Here is a 22,775-nt window from a genome sequence, read left to right on the forward strand (position 1 = left end):
ATCAGTGTTTCCAAAGAGAATTCTAGATCCCGCTTCCATTTGCCATAGCTCATTCAATAGTTCAAGATCTCAATAAATTCACTATTAAATCGAAACAATAATGCATCACAACATATCACGGGCAAAAATATAACAACCCAATTACAACCCAGGTCGAGTCAATACCTCAAATGCATTAATCCATGAAAACAATTCAGAAAAATGTCCCCTTTAGACAGAAAATTGCAGAACTAGTGTTTTCCCCATCAATAACATCCATCCTTAACTTCCAACTCAATCAAACAATAACCCCTGTGCACTCCTCAATATGATCAAAAACATTCCTCAAAATAAAAAAACAAAGTTCAAGAAACAATACATGAAAATAACAGCTTAACCCATGAAAAAAATCCTTACATGAATCTTCTTTTTTTACCAAAACCATGACCAGTCAATAAGCAAATGTGCTGGTCATGAATAAATGATTAAAAGCATTCTCAGTGTTCGGATTTAAACAATAAAATCAAAACATTTATGTAAAATAAAGTGAAGTAACAAAACATATATTTAATGTAATATAATTTCAACATAACAAGGTCAAAATAGTATTTAGTGAACTAGATATGTCAAGATATGCAATATTTCGTTAATAAAATCTCAAAAAAATTATATTAAAATACGAGATATTTACTCAATAAAATCTAAATTATATAGCCAAGTCTTCCTTAATCAAATGACGCTGCCTAAATTCTAAAGTTTTCAAAACAAACGTTACATTACAACTCATACTCTTAATCTGTAATGACAATTTCAGACCAACACTGATTTCAAAAATGGATGCGTAGCGTTCAGAAAGAACTAAAAGATGAGAAATACATGTAGCATCTGACTGAAAAGTCATGCTGAAACAGCAAACCAATTTTAAATCAAAATCCATGATAAAGCAAGTAGAAAGCGTCGAGAAGTCACAGGCTATCTGTTCTATAGATTTATCAGTCAGAAATTTAAACCAAAAAATAATCAAACGAATTTGCCTAGTTAACATTTTTGCATTTTTGAAGCTCCGATAAACCAGCTTTTCATCTCTTCTAACCCATAAACCATTCACATAAAGTCTGCACATCCATTCAATGAATTCCAAACTTCAATTATGATAACATCTCAATCACAAATCAAACTGTATCGCTACTCAAGCAATAGAAAAATAAACATCACTACCACGCCATGAGTAATTGTGATCTTACGTTTACAAACTGTATCATAAAATGTATCATAAAAAAGGTAAAAGAAAGACAAAACTAAGAAGCTTTATGCACAATGTCTATAATGACGAAAAACAAAAGCACTACATGAGAACATTGTTGCCCCCCATTGAACATAGAACAAAGTAACCTAAATCACCGTGTACCGCACACATAAATAAAGATAAAACGCACAGAAAAGGTTATCAGCAGTCAAACAAAATTAAAAGCGATCTTATAATAATCCAGAAGACAACTTGCTAAGAATTCCAAAATACTTTAGAAAGCGGTGGTGAACACCATTAGTATCGATTTCGATAAATGAAAAAACATAAAATCTCCAAAACAATGTTTTTGCCTCAACAAAAAAGAAAAAGTAAAAAAAGAAAAACTAATTAATTGGATAAACCGAACCGAGGCAGAGCAAACACCTCAGAATCCAAGTTTGGTGCGACGCCAGTGGCGGCGCTTAGCATTGTACCTGAAAGAAAAAATGGAACCTTTAGCGTGAAAAAAGCAAAAAAAAAAAGCAACGGGACCATTATCACGCGAAAGGTAGGGAATTCGTACCTGATGGTGTTATCAGTTCTCATGCGGATCCAGTAGGGGATGGGCCTGTTTTGCCTCATCTTCTTCGCCAACTTCTTCTTGATTCTGAAAGTCTTGTGCGACGGCTGCAAACAACCACAAAATCAGATGCAAATCAAACACTGAAAGCGCAGCTGAATCGTTATCGGTTCTGCAACAATTATAAATTGAAAAGTAGAAGTACTGAATTTGATCGACAAGTACCATTTTCGCTTTGTCTTCTGGATTTTCGCCTGCGCCGACTGTTGAACCGAGACTGAACAGCGAAAACCCTAATAACCAAACCCTAACGACAGGATAGAAACACGCCCTTGTTTTATACCCCTACCTATCACTTAATTGGGGTTTTATTGTGGTTAATTTTCTACTCTTATTGAGAAAACAAATAATATACATATTAAAATGTTATCATGATAATAAATAAAAAATACAAATAAATGTTTATTAAAATCTTAAACTATTTATTTTATGAATGCTTAAATATTTCATTCTTAAAAAAATAATAATCAACCTAAATATACCTCGTGAAATATTTGAAATTTATTTTGACCTAAATTGTTTAAAGAGTTGTGTAATATATAATAAATCGACCTATAATAGTATGACTGCTACACGACATATCAAATTGAAATTAAATATTAACTAGTTTACGAAGTTTCCAAACTCATGTATAATTCAAACTCATATACCTATTTAAAAATTTATTTTTATATCACGAGTTACTGTATACACTCTTGTGGAGAAAACATCTCAAACTATCATTCTTTAATATTTTTCTTTATGCTTGATCCCGTTAAACATTCATCTCTCCTAATTGTGTTTTAAGCTCCGACAATGAATGGATCAATTTCAATATTTTCATTAATTTCCATAAATAATTGTGAAAATATGCATTATGATTTTTCCATATTTATAGTAAAATTAAAATATATATTATACATTGAAGACTAGTTATTCATCACTAGTTTTAATTATACAAAAAATCAATATGAAATATGTCTTAAGTACTAATATGTTTGTATGGTTTAAAAAAAAAAAAGAGGCTTAAATAACATCACTCACTATACATTATTACAACTCTCACCTAATCAATAATATTATGTTAGATAAATTTATCTCTACATTCATTTGATTAAAAAGTTGTTGCCGTGTAAATTATAATAATTAAAATTTACAGTAATATAATCCAGTGTTATATATGGCATTATACATACTTTAACATATATGTAAATAAGGATAAAATATTGATTTTGGTTGTGTTTTTTTATCAGTTATTTAATAAATTTCATTTTTGAAACCAAGTTTTAGATGATTAGGAAAGTCAGGTTTCGGGTTTTTGGGCCAGGGTGTAAATGAATTGATTTAAGTCATTTGGGTCATGGGTTGGGTATCAGAGCTAACCATAACTATTGGGCCCTAGTATGTGTAGTTACTAATTGCACCTTATATTAATAGAAGAAAACTAAAATATATTTCTCTGTACTATGCTACTGCTGCTACTATTATTGTCGCTGTGTCATTAATAATATGTCTTTCTTACCTCATCAAAATGTATTTGTTTTTGCCTCGGAACATCAAAATACATTCTGTGTAACAAAAGATAGAAACTGTACACAAATGTACAAAATTGCACATGTTTCCTCGGGTTTTATTTTCGTTATCTTATATGTCATCCATGTTTCTGTTACTCTCAAATTAAATAAAATGTTAAAGATTCTATATTAATTAATGTGTATAGTATGACCGATTAATGCAATTTCAAAGTGAATTTCGGTTAATCCTCCAAAAATTTCAAAATAACATATACTGCTGGATTATTATTAGCATGAGTGACCGATCGGTCTATCACATATTAAGAAAGCCTTAAACTACTTAGTAAGGTAAAACATGTTGTAATCGAGTTATTTCTAAATAAAAGCTCATCTCAGAGTCTATAAATATAAAAACAATATAAAGAGGTAGATGATTACATTTATTGAACATTTAAGATTTTATAGTGATGACGTATAATTGAAAACTGACTTGAGAGTTGGAATGCTTTGACAGGGACCTACCCACTCTGACTTGGATTTTATTGAAGAAGATTCGACAAGAGAGAGATAATTTGAATATATTTATTTAAATGTAAGAAATATTATATTTGAAAAACAAATAAATTAAATAATAATTAGAATATATATTTTTTAGTATAATAAATATTAAAATTGATATATATATATATATAATAAATAAATTGAAGAAAAAAAAACTTAAAATAAAATGTTGATAACTAGTTTGATATAATTATTAAAATGATAATTTTAATTATAATTTTTTTGATAAAATTTAAAGATGATTAATAATATATAAAGCAAGAAAATTAAACTTTAAAATTATAGAGACAAAATAATTAAACATAACATTTATATAATATATAAAAAATATTAAAATGCATTAATTAACTTATGTAATTAAAAAGGAAAAAGTTTGATTAAATAATTTATGAAATTATATTTATTAAATAGATATTTTAATACTTATTAAAGCAAATGAAATTTTATAAATTTAATAGCTAAAGGCAAAATAATATAATAAGACAAACACACCTCAGATACTTTTTAGTATCATTTATGAGTCTCTCTCTAATATTGACAGGTCAATATGAGTGACAACATAAATGTGTTTTTAGGTGATCTGAATTCACTACCAATACATGTCAAGTTTGTATCTCTTTCAAGACCACTAACGGTTAACACCTTCATATTATGGATAAGTGATCTGAATCCAATACCAATGCATATCAAGTTTGGATCCCTTTCAAGATCACTAACTGTTAACACCTTCTTAATAATATGGATAAGTGATACCCTAAGCATGAATCTCAAAGTGACACATGGAATAAATTATTTCAAATATATAATTAATGTCAAATTTACAATCTTTTAAGATATATATGGGAAAAAAAAGTTTAGCATAATAAATCAATAATAACCTAAGTTCTTATTAATATTATTAAAGTTGATTTATGATTATCAAATAGTGTTATAGTTTAATTTATTAGAGGTTGTTAATAGAGGATGTTACAATTTCAATTCTCACATATTATACTTTTTATTTTTATTATTTTAAAAATTAAGAAATATATGGTTTTGGTAAAATAAAAGAAAATAAAATTTTTTTAGTGGATATTGGAAAGTGAGTTTGGTAGAAAAAAAAAGTTTTTACTTTGTTTGAAAATATTAAAAAAAATACTATACTTTTGGAAGTGTCAAATATATAAAATATAGTAAAATTAAGAAAAAAATTAAATTTATTCATATATTTTTACATGTTTGAAAAATAATAGATAAGGAAAACTCTCGTTATAAAACACAAAGAATTAAAGAAATAAAATTTTAAATGTGAAGGTAAAGTTATCGAACTTATCAACAAAAACATAATGATAAGATTAGATTAAAGTATTTTTTACTTTAAAAATCAATTTTATTATAATTAGACATAAACTCACTTCACAATTCAAGAGATTTCTAAACTTAAGTTAAGGAAGAAAAATGTTATTAAAATAAATAAGTATGTTTTATTAATACCAAAGCAGTATAAAATATTTGATGAGATGAAAAAAGTTAGAGCATAAAAATATATTAATGATAGATAAATATAATTAAAGTAAATACAAACTTATGTGCACGAAAGAAAAAAAGATTATAATCAGAATTTCAATGTATAATTATAACAATTGGTTATTTATCCAAACTTGCATTCTAAATTAAAATTTCCACTCTCCAGATTGAAAAATCATTTTAACAATTCTCTTATAATAAGATACTTTTTTTTTTTAATCAAAGCATATGCATAGATTTTTTTTATTTTTTATTTTTAAATTACAGGGGGAAAGATCGAAAAAATTTCAATGTTTACTGGGCCTCGTCCTTGTGACTTTCAGCCCGGGCCTAACCGAGCGCCTCTCAAAACTGTCAAATAAAATTGTATTTGTATAATAACTATAATCAAATTCATTTTTTTATTATACTTTCTCAAAAATTAATGTAATATAAAATAAAAAATATCATTTAATTTGATTTAAACTCGGGAGCAATAATAAAGCTGATTGGATAGGACATCCATAAGTTAAAATAAGTCATCTTAATTTAAATATAAATAAACTGTTATAGTATAGAATAAAATAAGTTTTATTTAAATTTGAAGATAAACCATAGCCCTGACTTCAATTTGAAAAAATATATATGATTTTTTGTAAAAGAATATCATCCTCGTGAGTTGCATATATTCGAATAGAGAAAGAAATGAAATTTAAAAATATAGGTGAACATAATTTAAAAACAAAAACATTAAATAGGTTTGACATAGTTGAAATTTGTTAATATTTAAGTTGATTAGATATAAAGATAAATGATAAAGTCACATGGCAATAGGAAAATTGCACAGGAATTTCTTCCAAGTCTTTAGAACTTCCTGAATTATCGCCACCACTCCAACTACCTTAAGTCCATTTTATTAGAACCTCTCTAATTATAGCTATGTTGAACCTCTCTCATGGTTTCTGTTACCTAAATCTACTTAGGATATTTGAATAGACCGTTTCTAAGCCCATTTCAAACCTTTTTTCGTTAATTTCCTTTTTAGGTGCCCTTAATTTTCTAATTATTCTATAACTCTATAGCCTTTTCATAGATAGATTGTGACAGCTTTCATATTTATTTGTTCAAATGTTAAGTTTTGATTTGAATTCTTAACAATTTCTTTGTTAGCTTATATTAAAATATGTCTTCTTAGTCGTAATCATTTATTTATTTGTATTGTCATTTAATAATAAGACTAACTTTTTTTAAATAGAATATATTTTTTTTTATATATAAAGAACTCTTAAATTTTAGAATTCTTCGTACACTTTATACGATATTATCTAAGTCATCATTAGAATAAATCATAAATTCTAATATCACATTTAAATTTTAAGAAAAAAGCATTGAGAAAATTCAATATTAATAAATTATGAACAAATATATATAAAATAAAAAACAACTTTCAAACAAAAAAAATTATTAAGATAATGAATTTACAATGAGAACTCATTATACTAATAATACATATATTATAGAAAATAAATTAAGGATATTGACATGCTAACCACTATATTATAACAATTTTTTTCTACGTGTTATTTTATTAGTTTGTTTGGATTTATTTATAAAATAATATTTAAAACGAATCAATTATTATGTTGTTAAAATATTATTAAAAAAATTGTTAAAAAAGTATTTTTCATAAATTAATTTGCAATGAATGAACAAGGGCTAGACGTTTTGGGAAGAGAATAGAAAAGATGGTGAGAAGCATAAAAAAACAATATTGAGAAGTAAAAAGAAGATTATAAATAGAGAAATGTAGTTTAATGCAGAAGCCAACAGAATGGTTTGGTTGTGGTTTCCTTGGAAGTGTTGGCTTTAGCAGTTTTGTATAGAAGCAGAAGCATGTGCTTCATCTTGACTAACTTCTGTGGGGACAAAAACAACATCTCTGCCTTAACAACCATTTCTTGCAATGGATCATAGATTCTCTTGTTAATTTTGTTATGTCACCAGAATACAAGACACAAAAACGCAACACTTCAAACTCTCTTAGGTATCCTCCGTTCATTTACCATAACAAAATAAAAGAGAATTTGGTCTTGTCGTTTTCGAAAATCAATGTTGTTTCTTCTAAGAGCATGATAGAGAAAGAGATTCGAACAAATTTTGTGTGATACATATTGGAACTGTTGAACTTTTAATAAGATTAAGATTGGTTGGTAAAATGTTTGGTATAACTAGCACTCTATTATACGAGCAAATACACGTTCCTGGTGGAGAAAAAATAGGACCATCCACATGGAAATTTCATATGCCTTTTCCATCATCAATACTTCACAAAATTTAAAGGATGAAGGCAAAAAAGGGTGCAAAAGGGTCCATCACAATTGAGTTTTTAGAGCATATTAAAGAATACCTTATTAGAAAAAATATATATTTATGTTTATGCTGGAATGGGACAAAAATAACTTTTACTCCCTCTCTTCTTCACTTCTTCACTTTGGGTGACCGATCCATTTGTGAGAGATAACTTAGAGAGTATATTTCGACCCTTAAGTTAATTTTTTTTTTCTAAATGTTTAAATTAATACCAATCTTAGTTTACTTTGAAATTAAATCTCTGTTTATAGAGTTTAAAAAAATATAATTAATTAATTTACTTATTAATGATCATTAATACTAATCTTAACCACTTATTAATAATCATTATTGGATTAATTAAACTTTAACTCTGTTCAACTGCTGTCATGATCAAATGGTTACAAAAGTTCGATTGTACATCTCGATAACTTGGTCCATTAGACCCAACACAGAATAATATCTGATCGGCCTACTCTTAAACCATAGTAACAATTTCTATAATCTGTACATTTTAAAATAATTTAGTTTCTAACAATTTATTAGTGAAAAAATACAGAAAAAGTGAGGGGAATGAGTCACATCATGTCTTAATTCACTTTCACCGTTCACAGCTTTGTTAATTTGTTTGCTTGCTTTCCGACGAAACCGCGTAAAAAAATCACGATTGAGAAGCATTTATTATGCTTATCTTTCAGCACAAAAATTGACAAATTTCATCTCCAGCTAATTTATGTTAATACATGGAAATTTGTTTCAACGAGTAAATAGGTTATTAGGTATAAAATAGTTGTCAATTTCGTCTTCACTGTATAAAAAAGATGTAGACCGTTGTTGAGGAATGAAAATTTGCTTTAGGTACAAGAAAATATTTTCGTCTACAAGAAGGTATATATATATGTACTTGTCAACAAATTGCACTCAAAAATCAATGATAAAACATGTGCATGAATATGTCTTTTTAAGTAAGTATAATTGTGTTGTGATAACACAAATAAAACCTGAAACTTCATTTTTTTAAGATTATAAAGTTGAGTCCGTGAGTTATTTTAGTTCTATTCATTGAATGTAAGATGGAAAATATTCCATATCTATAATGGAGTTGATTAAATGATTAACTTTTTATATTATCTGTTATACTTTCCTTTATAGTTTAAGTTTTATAGCATACCCCCACATAAAAAAAAAAAGTGTTGCATGTTAACCATTATTTTTATGAGAAAACTCAACACAGTCACAGCATAAAAAGGATTCATCCAAATGCTGTGTGCTCCCAAGGAAAGACAAAGACTTCATCTGCAACGATGTTGATTATGGGAAAAAACCTACACTGTCTTTCAATGTTCCAAGAGATTGAATCATATCTGAAAGTTGCAGGGAAAAATAATTCATGGCAGAAAAGTTCTGAAGAAAGGCATATTCATTGAGCACTATGACTCTAGCAAAAACGACAGACATATGAAAAGAAAAGACAATTAACACACAATTGTTGAATTTAGTATACTAGTTCCCATGTTCTGGTCTTTCCCCGAATAAGCCACGTAGCTGACCCTTGTTATTTTATAGTTTAAATTCGATGATTATATATTATATGTGTTGGCTTGCATGTGAAGCATTGTGCCTTTGAGAGCAGAAAAAGAGTTCATATATACATGATGAGCTCATTAAGCTATGTGCAATAAACCATAGGAGGTTTAAACTATATATTTGGGGAGAAGATTCGACACATAGAACTCCACACATGGTAAGATATTGTCCGCTTTGAACCAAGTCTTCACGGGTTTGCTTTTGATACCACTCCAAAAGACTTCGTACCATTCGAGGTATCTATGTGTATATAAAGCCTTGACCAACCCTTATCTTACTCAATGTGAAATTTTGTTTGCACTCCAACAAGGAGAGAGAGAGAGAGAGACACACACACACACACATATATATATATATATATATATATATATATATATATATATATATATATATATATATACTTAGAATACATAGAAATATTTAATAAAACATGCACTACTTTGCTCTCATCACCCATGTTATGTTTAGGGACCCATTTAACGCGTATGTTTGGGTTTATATTTTTCACTTTCTTGACCTTTTGTGCAAACCAATTCCAACCATAGCTGTAAACCAAAAATAAAAGTTCTCCTTAAAAAAAAATATAAGAAAAAGGATAGAGACATGATGGATAGAGATATTTACAAAACTCCTAATCTTTGAATCCTTGACATATATGCTACATGTGTTTTTTCTTTGTCTCCCTTCTATTTTTTTTTTCATTGTTTTGTTTGTCTTGACCACTATTGTTTTTTCGTTTACTTTAGCTTAGAAAGAAACAAAAAGCAAAAGTTTACCAAAAACTAAAAAGTGCAAATAGCTTTATCATTAATTCATATGTTAGATTTCTAAGCCAACATAAAACAGAGTTTAAAAGATTCTTCAGGAAAAAAATAATTGTTGGTGACACTTGGCACACAGGCATGAGAAGATCACCCCACCATTGTTATATTCAGATAATAATAAGAAGGTGTTTTGGCGTTTGTTTGTAGTTTAGCACATGGAACTGATCACAGATGCAATGGGATGTCCGAATTTATCATTTTAGTTCATTGAACCATACAATCTTATGTTTGTAACACACATAAGAGGGAAGTGCTCGTTTATATAATGAGATATACACAATCAAACAATACTAAGTATGAGTATAAAATCATAAATTCAAATAGAAAATAAAAATTGAATGAGATAATAATAAAAAAAAAACTGCAAACTCTTTACTTTTAAGATTTTGATTTTAAAAAATGTTATAATTAAAAGAAAAAAAGTCATAATAATGTTGGAAAGTTTCTTTTGTGATAAATAAAAAAAATTCACCACAAATCTAATCTTATTTTAAAGTTTAATGTTTATAATATTTATATATATATATATATATATATATATATATATATATATTATTCACATTCAAACTAATAATATGACCAGAAGTCAAATCTTTATAAATATTATATAAGTGTTTTATTTGTGATAGATACTCAGTAAGCATAGATGAGATTTCCATACAGTATATTGGTATTATTATTTTTTTTCTTTTTATGAAATAGGATTTTCAACTCACAGATATATATATGTTATAATAGGCTCTATGTGTTAAAAAATTAATTTTAAACTTAACCCAATTTTATTAAAATAATTTAAAAAATAAAATTTATATTTACTTATACTGTAAATTGATTTTATGGTAAATTAACTTTATTTTTAATTGATTATAATTTTCACCAAACTTTAAAAACAGGACAGCACCTAAACGAGAAACAGCCGAAGAGATTTTGAAATTTTGTGAAAAAATACTTTTACAAAACTCAACCTTCAATGATAAAGCAACACATTTAATTGTCAAATAAAACATACAATTTGGAAGGTGTGCACATATAACTTAACAAACTTTTATTTAATTAATAATAAAAAAATAAGTAACTTATTCTCATTAGATATTCACTGAAAATTTATGTTATTATCAAATTTAATAATCTTACATAATTTAGTATTGAGATTGAACTTTTTTGTTATATCTTTTAAATATAAAATTGTAATAAAGTTTTATGATCTAAAACAAACAATATCTTAAATATATTATGATTAATTTTAACATGTCAACAGATTTAAGATTAGAATATTAATATTCATCCTAATAGTATCATTAGTCTCTTAAATCTTTCATTAAAGATGATGAATATTTTTTTTAAACATCAATTGAGGGTTAGAACATTTAATAATCTTTTATCGATTAAAAGTGCAGGTCAAACACAATTGAGATATTCTCTTGTTTTTCTATTCTTCAATGCTCCTTCTAAAAACAAAATTGTGATAAAGAAGATTTAAAAAAAAGAATATCTAAAATGTATAATAATTAACTTGACCTGACAAATTTTAGATCAGAACTTTCGTAAAATTATATATGTTAATATTAGGGTAATTATTATTGTCCAAGAATTTATCTTAAAGGGATGTGTCCCAGCTTGGAATTGACCCTATTATAAAATCTGCAAAGAAAGACAGTATCATAATGGATATGCAGTGGTAAACAGTGTTTATCCAAGTTTGCACTGTAGCAGTGTCCACCAGAGCAACAAATAATTGCAACACATGATCGATTGATCATTATCTTGGTAGCCAAATTGTCGAGACAAAGTTCTAAAATCTGATAAAATTGAATAAGGCAATTGGTTGTTTATTTATATTTTAGAATGATATTGTTCAAAAATCTAGTGGTTCGCAAGAGGGGACTACAAACTGGTCATTATCTACAAATTGCTCCCTGCAGATCAGTTTTCACATGAGCAGAATCTCTGGACAATGATCTTCAACATTAGATTTTCCTTAACAAATATATATAATATGAAACAACAGTACGCATGTGTTAGAGTGAACAACATGTGAATGGTTTTATGAAACACTAATTCAATAATCATGACTAGCAAATTGCAATACAGCCAAGTTATAGCTGATAGGTAAAGAAAAAGAAAGTAAAACCTCAAAATCCCGATGTGGGACCCCTCTTTGCTTAAATTGGTGCAAATTGTTTGCAGAAAGTGCCACACATATAGAACAAGTCCACTACAAAAACCCACCCCCTCTTCCTTCTCTTCCCCCCATTTGCTACCACAACCACTCAACATTTTCACTAACTCTTTCTTTACAAAATTCATTTCTTTTCCCTATCATGGCTAGATCACAACAGCGATACCGAGGTGTCCGACAAAGGCATTGGGGCTCTTGGGTCTCTGAAATTCGACACCCCATATTGTAAGTGTCCCTCTTGGACCATGATGAATCAACGTTCCAATATCTCTTAAAACATGTTTATATTTAGCATCTGACAATATCTCCAACATTATTGATTTAAACTTGTTTTCTTATGTACAGAAAAACTAGGATATGGCTAGGAACTTTTGAAACTGCTGAGGATGCAGCAAGAGCCTATGATGAAGCAGCAAGGCTAATGTGCGGCACAAGGGCAAGAACAAATTTCCCTTACAACCCAAATGCATCTCAGTCATCATCTTCGAAGCTTCTATCAGCAACTTTAACTGCAAAACTGCATAGGTGCTACATGGCTTCTTTGCAAATGACAAGGCCATCATCACTACCAGAGCCTCAGAGAGTGGCTTCACCAAACGTCATCACCTCTGCAAGTAACTTCTCCATAAAGAATAACGAAACTAAGACAATGTTGCCACAGAAGAGAGAACAGGAGGAACAAGAAGTGGAGGAGAATTGGGTTTTGAAGAAGGTTAAGGTGGAAAGGACTCAGCAGTTCAAGCCTCTTGAAGAGGATCACATTGAACAAATGATAGAGGAGTTGCTGCATTATGGCACTATTGAGCTTTGCTCTATGATTCCCCACCATAGGCTCTTTTAAGCATTCACCAGTCTTTTTTATTTTATTGTTAGTTCAAATTCTTATTCTGCTAATTTAACTAATTCCTTTGGACAATTTCAGTTTCAGTTATTACTATTACTATTATTATCAAGTGCTTTAGGTGGTAGACTAGACTAGAACATATCTTCCGAGTGACTCTTTAGACAATGCTGTATGTATAGCCAGCCAATCATGTTGAAATTGTGTCTTTGTTTTTGTTCAGTCTCAATCTGCATTTAGTTGCTGAAGCAGTATCTTGTCTGAAATGTAAGAGGGTTTGGCAAAACAGCATGACTTTTTAGCCAACTTGCTTGACCAATCCTTTATTTCAAACATTGCAGTTTTATGCACTGACACAACTGTTTGAAAATCAAATGTTCCTATGAGTTTAAATAAAATAAAATAAACTAATTGTCCTGAATCGAATAGCAATAAAAATAGCAGATTTCACCCTCCGGTGTCTCTTTCATCATATCTTTCGTGTTTCTCCAGTCCGTGTTTGAAAACCAATCACAATGCAATTTTACTTTTTACTCTATGCAGAATATAGAGAAATAGGAATCACTCTTTGACTATTGAAATAACTTGCCTGAAAATACTTATCGAAAACTGATCAAGAAATACTTTTAAACTATTTAAAGTAAAAATGAACAAATATATCGTATTATATCACATAATAATTGACCATTTTATCAATTAAACTGGTTAAAAAAATAGTTTTTATCCGTGAAACTTGTGTTATTAGGATTTTATCATTAATGGGTAGGTTAAATTTGTCTGTGAAACTTGTGGGATTGAAAGTGTTTGAATGAATAGATTAACTAAGTATTTATTAACTTTATTTATAGATCTTTCTGTAAAGTTTGTTGGAATAACTTTATTTTGTAAGTTTAAAATTATTAAAATAAAATAAATAAAAATGCGTACAAGGCCATAAACCACTCTTTTAAGTTAAAATAATTATTTTCACTACCTTGGCCTTTTTCTTTTAATTTTCAATTGTGCACAGCTATTTTTTGGTTTACGTTCACATAATCCAATTAAATATTGGCCAAATCAACCTCATATTGATTGAAAATATATGCACTTGTATAGGGTTAATCTATTTTTAATTAACTTTTAGCATTATATATTACAAATAATACGGTCTATTTGTTGAAATTTTTTATTGGAGAAATATCGATCACTTTTGAAATATGAAATGTTCATGAGAGACCTAACGCCATCTTCAACATAAAATTCTAAGAATTTTCATTTAAAAGTAATGTGGGAGTTTCAACTCATTCCTATATTCCTATCATTATCATAAATTATGAACCAGATAATCAATTTCTTCTACAAACCCATTTAGCAAAGTGAGACAACACTGAGAAATGTAAGACACGATATTCAATTGTTTTCCGAGGTTATGTGCGTGAAACAACATAGTTTTGACCAGCTGTGGGAAATATATGATTACTGTTGCAGTGTTGGATGGAATTTGGAAAAAATAAAACATCTTTTTACTTTGTTGGCCTGTGGTGCTTTTGGAAAGAATGGACACTGAATAAAATTAAGTGGATGTTCTAATGATTTCTGCAAGGCCCCATTTCTGTCTCAGTGCTTTCAAGGTTCATTTTTTAAGCTCCTTTAATCTTGTTATTATTTGCAGAAACTCATAGCCTCTTCATGGAAATTTTCATAGTCATGTGGAGTTTGGCATATCAATAATTACTTATTTATTCAAAGTTACCATTGTCACACATCAATTAATATAATTGGGTTCTAAATTTACCATGTTTCATAGAGATTGAAATGTAAAAGCAGAGCACTCTGTTTCCTGAGAAAAGTGTTACACAGAAAAAAAGAATATAAAATTTCCCCCCTTTTGGTTAAAAGTTTAGAAAAGTCTTGGGAAAATTGTGTTCCATGTTAAAGGAGTTCGGTGTCCTAACAAGTCGCTTTGAAAGTGATCAAACTGAGGGATGAAAATGATGGTGGTACCAAAGTCACTGAATCAATTTAGTAATCCTTAAAGGGTGACAATGTTGTCACTAATTTGTATATTGGAGGGGGATTTTACATTTATGTATTTCCTTTTGGAAATACATCTTTCTCATGCAACTTTAATCAGCTTTTATCTGCATAAGATTTGTTAGATATCCACATATTGGCTAAAGCTTAATCAACACAATAATTTGGCAGTGCCACAAATGTAAGTCTAATCTTTGCAATAACCATTCTTTAATGCTATTGCACAAAAAAGTTGTTCTGAGTGGTAAAATTTGAGAATAGTTTTTATGATCTTATGTGTTAATGTAGAATTTTCTTCATTTATGCATATAGCTGATAATTTTCACTGTTTTGGATGTTCATTTATTCAAGCATAACTAGTGTAGTCTGTTTCTAGCACTTGGTTTAAATTCTAGAGTTATTCCATAGTATTCCTACTTTAAGGACTCAGAGGTTGAAGATGACTTCAAGCTTGATATGTGGGAGGTTTGTGAATTTTGGTGTCCCATATCTATCACTGAAACTTCATGATTGTTCCCCTGTTTTGGCATTGATTTTGTTCCCCACAACCATCAAATAACAAAGTTGTTTTAGCCTCATTATTCTGTTTTACTTTTGAATCAATAAAGTTGGTTTAATCACGTGGTATATCTTAGTGAGTTTTTCATTATTAACAGTTTGAATCTTGTGACATAGAGAGTCACTTTAAGATTAATGCGACCCTGCACTCCACATTCCTCATTTTATCCGTACACATTCAACTCCAACAATTACTAAACTGGGGTCAATTTTATTCTTCATCACAGAACAATAGGAAGAACCAAATGGTAAAATGCTTTGCCTTTATGGCATAGCACCATCTGAAAACTCATGCTGATTATCTCAGTTCAATTACTAGTGCATGGTTCATATGGCATTATGTCACTCTGACTTGTCATCATTACTCTCATTTTTTATGTTTATTTTATTCAGTAATTCAAGTGCAACTTTTATATGCACATCCATCTAACTATATCTGCATACATTAGTTACAGAGTGGTCTTGATTTCATGAATATATATAGAATTCACCACCATGTTGGTCTGTATTTTGGCTTGAAACTCATGGTAATAAGAAGACTACAGATTGAAGTTTGAGGGAATTATGAATGTCTGTCCACAAGAAGCATACTCATTATGAATAAAAAATCTGGCATTGCCCTTTTATCCCATTTCCTTTTGCCCCAACTTGACAATGCTGATATTATCAGCAATGGTAATATGAAAGTTAAACCTAGTGGGACCTAATCAGTTTTTTGTTTCTGGTGGCACAAACCTAGTTAGATTATTTTATTTTTGTTCTAGATTCATAGTTAAAATTGATACAGTACTTCTTGATGATTCCATAGAGCTAGAAAATGTCATGGTAGGCATTTTATAGAGTGGGAAATAGTGTGCTTGATAAAGGTAAGTGAAGGAGTCAAAGGTGTGATTTTCCTGAGAAAAAGAAGAGGTTAAAATCAATCATGGTGTACATACAGAATCTGTGTTAGAAATGTTGAGTGAGATAGATAATCATACAAGATTATTTTGATTTTGTAAGTGGTGTATTGTTAATTTTGTAGGTATGTCTTGGATCAGGTGAATCATGCATAAATCCAAAAGGGATAAACGTTTTGTCAGAAGGCAAAGAAAAAAAGGAAAAGGTTGGTTGCCTACTCTGCTAAAAAGCCAAAATACTTTCTACAAGCAGTTTAAGAGCATGGCAAGTTTTTCTTCACTTTGCTGAGTGGAAGATGATGTTTTAGGACATGTCAAAAATTTCTGATACATGTCTTTCCCTTTCCTTTCACAAGGTCAGATGCATGTGCTATGCACACACTCTGATCCACATGCTCCTTAAACCACCCTCTGACCAAACAGACAACTTCATCTGGGTCCATTCACATGCATGGATTACTTTATAATATTTTTGAGATATGGGTCAAAAATAAATGTTTTATGAAAAGAAATATTAAATTTCAAATTTTGAAAATTTTACAAATTAAAAGAATTTCCTCTAGATTATATTTCTTCTCCTTTCACTTATACGTTGAAAGTCTCGTATCGATTAGAAATAAAGTCAAATTATAATATATAAATGAAATATAAACCTTATTTTATAAGTTTATTTTGTGAAGTTGAATTAAATTTATAATCTACTCTTTTTCTTGTAGTGAATCAGTTAAAGTCTATCCTAAATATATTTTTTAGTTAAGCTTAAACTCCAGTTTTAATATTCTTTGAGATCTTTATTTTTATTTGTCTTTCGTATTCTTACGCTAACTTGCCACAATATAAAAGTAATAATTATTATCTCTTTATTATTACTTAACAACACAGAGCTCTGAACAGTGGAATATAATTAAAGACACATACAATGATGTGAACGTGAGTTTGAGTAAACCCTAAACAAACTTTTGAGCTACCCGTGTAAAATAATAGCTATGCTAACTGCCTAGGGTGATGACAGTGACACATTTTGAACATCATTTTAAAATAACTATTGGACTATTATTATTTTCCTTTTTTTGCTTAATTATTGGAATACTATTTAGTTACTGTAGTTAATGAGTATTTGGGTAAAATGTATGAGTTTTTATAGTTATAGATAATGGGATAAAATATTTAAGTTAAGTAAATCTGCATGAGAGAAGAATATGGATGTAGAAGTAATAGTACTCAGTGCAAATGTTATAATGAAACATTCATAAACTAAAAAATTATGTGATTTTCTTTAGTGTGAGTTTGACAGAAGAATCTTTAAAACTAGTTCAAGAACATAATTAAAAATAATTCAGAAACCTAATTGGATATTATTAAATAATCTAGGATCGTATATGCTATGGTATAGACACATGCTACTATCTAATACTTTTTTCTTGCATATAAAAAATACAATGACGGATGACCATGTTAGGAAAGTACGATAACTCAACACTGGCCCACTTTATGGAATGAGCTAACATGTAATTTATAGATGGGCTTAAGATTTTGGGCCCATATCATTATGCTGTCGGCCCTGACAAAGAAAAACCAACACACCCAGTTAATAGGCCTGAATTAGGGAAATCCCATAGGGTGTTGCTCCCTACACCTCTCCAAGTGGGACCTGTACCTCCCCATTAATTTAATTTATTTTAAAAATATTTTACACTTCCTCACTATTTTTTTTATTTCAAAAATACCCTACACCTCCCCACTATCATTAACAATCTTTCTCTTTCTCTCTCTACATTAATGGAACATTCATGTAGTTTAGATTTGAATTTGTAACATACTACAAAATATAAAATTCAGAGGAAANTTCAATATTAGTATTTCTACCATTTCTATTTTATAAAATTAAAAGTTAGATGCAAATACAAAATAATAAACATAATAATATTAATAATAAATAATGATATATTATTATTATTATTATATACTAATTTTATAATGACGAAAGAACTAAATAAATCCTAAATCTTTAACAAATAATTTTTTTTTTATATTTTAAGTATTTAATAATATTTTTATATTATTTATCTAATAAATTAAATATTTTATTNAANTTATTTGAGTCAAANATGTCGGTGAGTTAAAACATAATATAATGTTAAAAATTATAGATATTATATGTAAAAAAAAGATACATGTATATAAACATTTTTCTAAAAATTTAGAACAAAATTTTACTATTAATTTGAAAAGAAAAACGAAAATAAGATTGAATCAAACTTATTTAAGAAAATATATCTAACTTCAAATTTAAGTCATGTAAATGTTACATTAATGAGCCATGTAAATGCTCCATTAATGTAGAGAGAAAGAGAAAGATGGTTAAGGATAGTAGGGAGGTGTAGGGTATTTTTGGAATAAAGAAAATAGTGGGGAGGTGTAGAATATTTTTGAAATAAATTAAATTAATGGAGAGGTACAGGTCCCACTTGGGGAGGTGTAGGGAGCAACACCCATCCCTTAGTTATGTAGCCATTTGTAATTTTTCTCCTACATGGGATTTCCTTAAAATAATTAAAATATATTTAACTATTCTAAATTATAGACACCCATCAAGTATATATCTCTCTATACATATTCATAAGTTTTTACCATAAATCTTGATTAACTGCTTGATTTATATTCAAAAGATTTTTTTAATTGTTTTATTAATAATTAATCTCAAAATAAGTTATGCAGGTTTAAGAAAACAAAAAACAAAAAAAAAAAACTTGATACTTCAAGATAATACAAGTCTACGAACGAATGAGTTTATTTTCCTTCTGATTAGAAAAATATTTCACTGTTGTAACTTATTTTTTATATATTTATCTTTAGTAGTGTTTTATATATCATAATTTTTTAATTCATATAAAAATATTTAGATATGTGAACTAGAAAACATGAATAAGACTGTTCAAAACCCTGTGAGAAGAGAAGAGTGGAGACTTTGATTGTACCATAAAAAATAAACTATAGATAAATTTATAAAAATAAATAACAAAAATGAATTAGAAGATGATGAATAAACTTTGGTTGAGATTTTTATGTCTATTCAGTTTAAGTCTTAAAAACCTAAACACCATATGAAGCTTTAAAAGAGTTTTTTTAGTTGTGACCTATTCGTAAATGCGCAAAATGAGTTGTAATACAGTCCAAGGAGAGTTATCATATTAAAAGAGACTCAGGAACTATATTTCTAGTTTATGGGGTTTCTTTAGCAAAATATTAATAGTAGTATATATTATATAGATAGAAGGGAGTGAAAAGTATGATTGGATTACATCTCATCCTTTTCTATTACATCATTATTGATCTTGTTTATTTAATACGCAAAACATTCAAAGTCCTGAAAGTACTATAAAGAAGATCAAGACTCATCCTATAACTGAAGGACTTCAAACCAGTATGATTTCACCACTTTTTATTGAATGAATCTTTGTCTTAAGTACAAAACTGCATATATAATCTAAGCTATAGAGCTTTTATCAAGCATAAAATGGTTTTGATTGAACCACGATTTAAGATTATTTTTTCAATTCAATATAATAAGATGAGTAGCTAATTCACCCAAGTAATAAACATAAATTAAACCGCAAACATGTAAATGAAAACATAGATAAATATCTAAGAAGTAGGAGTACATAGAATTGGAATTAATTACATCAAAATTCAACACGAGAGAATTCAACTACTCATAAAATATTACAATGTAACTCCAATAACATTTAGACATAAAATTTACATTAAAATAATCTTTATCCAGCATACAACATTGTATTCCTATTTAACTACTACTTATTTACTTTTCCACTCAGTGTTTAAAACTATAAGACATGAAGTCTTTATTTTTAGAAGGGTTTAACTACAGCCTTTGGTGTTCAATTGCAAAAGTTTTCTTCTATGAAAGGTTTTTTTCTTCCCTTATCACTTTCAAGTGTTCAACGCCATTTTCTTTAACAACCTTTGGCTTTTCTTCATAATCTCCTCTAGTTCTCAACATCACTTTTTTTGTGACTTAACTATAAAAAGTTATATTTTAGATATTTTCATTTTTGTGCTCAATGATAAAATTTTATATTCAACTATATCATTCTTTAATTTAGTGAAAATCATTGAAATTCTTAATTTATAAATTATAATCCTCTCATTTTGTGATTCCAAGCTAAAAAGGTTTAATTCACTCAAAAATACTTTTAAGTGGCAAAAATATGTCAAATTGCATAATCTAAATATTTATAAAAATATACAGGTGAGTGTTATTTAAACGAATAAAACAATAACAACATAAACAGGTTCAAGCAACAACGAATAAAGAGAGATAATTGAAAAACTAGGTGACAATGCTACTCTTGATGAAAATATATACGATCTAAGTTAATAGAAGAATTTTGTACAAATTTGAAAGATTTTTTTAGTAGAAAATGATCATAATAAAGTCATTGATACAGATTTCATAAAAGATAAAATATTCCATGGACTTGAAATTGCTTAAAGCTTGAAAAAACTTTAAAATATGATAATTTGTTTGATTTTGATAAATTGAATTTATTTGCAAAATTAAATATCTTAATGAAAATTATAGGTCTGAAAGAGGATAAACCAATTGACATTTTTAATTAAATGAAAAGATTAGATTCTTTTCTCCAAATGCATGTATACCTTATAGACAAGGTTAACAATTTCAATATCAATTGCTTTAGTTTAAGGAAGTGTTTTAAAGTTAAAGATAATAAAAATTTATTTAATATCGATAATGTCTCAACAAAACTTAAACAAATTGTTCTTATTATCTATTAAAAAGAAATATTAAGTAAAAAGAATATTAGGACAATTTTTTACATCACAAACAAATTGAAAAATAAATTTTAAACAAAACTATGATACATTAACGTAAGTTGTTTATTATAAATAAAAATACTAAATTTTTAAGTTGGTTTTAGTACTCCAAACCTTTAAATCATTCCTACCAGTGATATGAGAATTATAGTAATTAATCTTAGTGATAAACCCAAATGACTACGAGTATAATTTTTTTTTTTTCTATTTCACAACTAGCAACAGACACAATTTGAAATAATTAATTAAACACCATATAAATAAAAAATTCTTAAACAAAGAGGTTGTTTTCAAAATACATAACCAATACCTTTATTATTTTCATTTATTTTTCCTCTTGAATATATTATTGTGTTATTTGGTAAATATTATTCTTTTCGAGACAACAAGATCATGTCTTTTGTATTAGAAGAATTAAATCATAACCTAATTTTAAAGAATAATGATATTTAAACAATATTTTTTTTATAATATTTAAATATTATCTACGTATTATTTTGTGATTGATCTAAAATTATTTCACGATCAATAATAATAATCATAACATCACATAGATTAATCACAAAATGACAGTCTAATTATCATTATCCAATTTTAAATTGCATCTTTATGGATATATTTCCCTGTCGTAGACTTGAAATACCAAGCATGATCCATTTAGATCAGATTTATAGTTTTAAATTATCACGTGTGCAAAAAAATGTTTTTAAAATCTATATGAAACATTATTAAATTTACGTTTTCCATTGTGAATGCCAAATTTAGATTAGAGGAACGAGATTTAGAACGTAATTAAATTGTTGTTTTAATCTCAGTTTAAAAGAAAAATAGTAAAAAGACGATAAGGCCCTTGGTGTTCTGAATCCCTGGAGCAGTATATGCATGCATAGAGGTGTCAATTTAACCCATGGTCCCAAGACCAGCCCTAACCCACTATTGAAAAAACCCTATTTTAAGAAGCCCCTTAAGTAGGGGGCCAGAAAAAAGCCCCAACCCCAAAGCCCCCTCTCAAGTGGGTTAGGNTCAGGGTTAAAGTGGGTTAGCCCCACTTTAAAACTTTAATTAAATTTTAGTCTCAAAACTTCAAATTAAATTTTAGAAATAACATAATTTATATACATAATTTTTTGTAATTTTANTCTCTCTCTAAATTATACAATTTTTATTTTAATTATTTTANGTATAATTTTTTTTTTTTACTTCTCATGAATTTAAACAGGAAAGACTCAATATTCAATATTAAAGGTATGAGAATTAAAAAAATTAAAATATTATGGATAAT

General features: G+C 28.0%; 2 protein-coding genes across 2 annotated transcripts; one reads left to right on the forward strand and one right to left on the reverse strand.

The window, feature by feature from the left end:
• Window positions 1-1,423: 1,423 nt before the first annotated feature.
• Window positions 1,424-2,171, reverse strand: LOC106761456 (60S ribosomal protein L39). The gene is made up of 3 exons (XM_014645009.2): window positions 2,013-2,171; window positions 1,791-1,894; window positions 1,424-1,701 (listed from the first exon to the last, which is right to left on the reverse strand). Exons 1-3 carry the CDS (start codon window positions 2,013-2,015, stop codon window positions 1,653-1,655), a joined length of 156 nt encoding a protein of 51 aa, XP_014500495.1. The 5' UTR covers window positions 2,016-2,171; the 3' UTR covers window positions 1,424-1,652.
• A 10,163-nt stretch (window positions 2,172-12,334) lies between these two features.
• Window positions 12,335-13,587, forward strand: LOC106761624 (protein PPLZ02). Its single transcript, XM_014645190.2, has 2 exons — window positions 12,335-12,550; window positions 12,671-13,587. The coding sequence occupies exons 1-2, from the start codon at window positions 12,468-12,470 to the stop codon at window positions 13,164-13,166; spliced, it is 579 nt and encodes a 192-aa protein (XP_014500676.1). The 5' UTR covers window positions 12,335-12,467; the 3' UTR covers window positions 13,167-13,587.
• Window positions 13,588-22,775: the final 9,188 nt, after the last annotated feature.

Source organism: Vigna radiata, chromosome 5 (genome assembly GCF_000741045.1).
Source record: "Vigna radiata var. radiata cultivar VC1973A chromosome 5, Vradiata_ver6, whole genome shotgun sequence".
Classification (NCBI taxonomy): domain Eukaryota; kingdom Viridiplantae; phylum Streptophyta; class Magnoliopsida; order Fabales; family Fabaceae; genus Vigna; species Vigna radiata.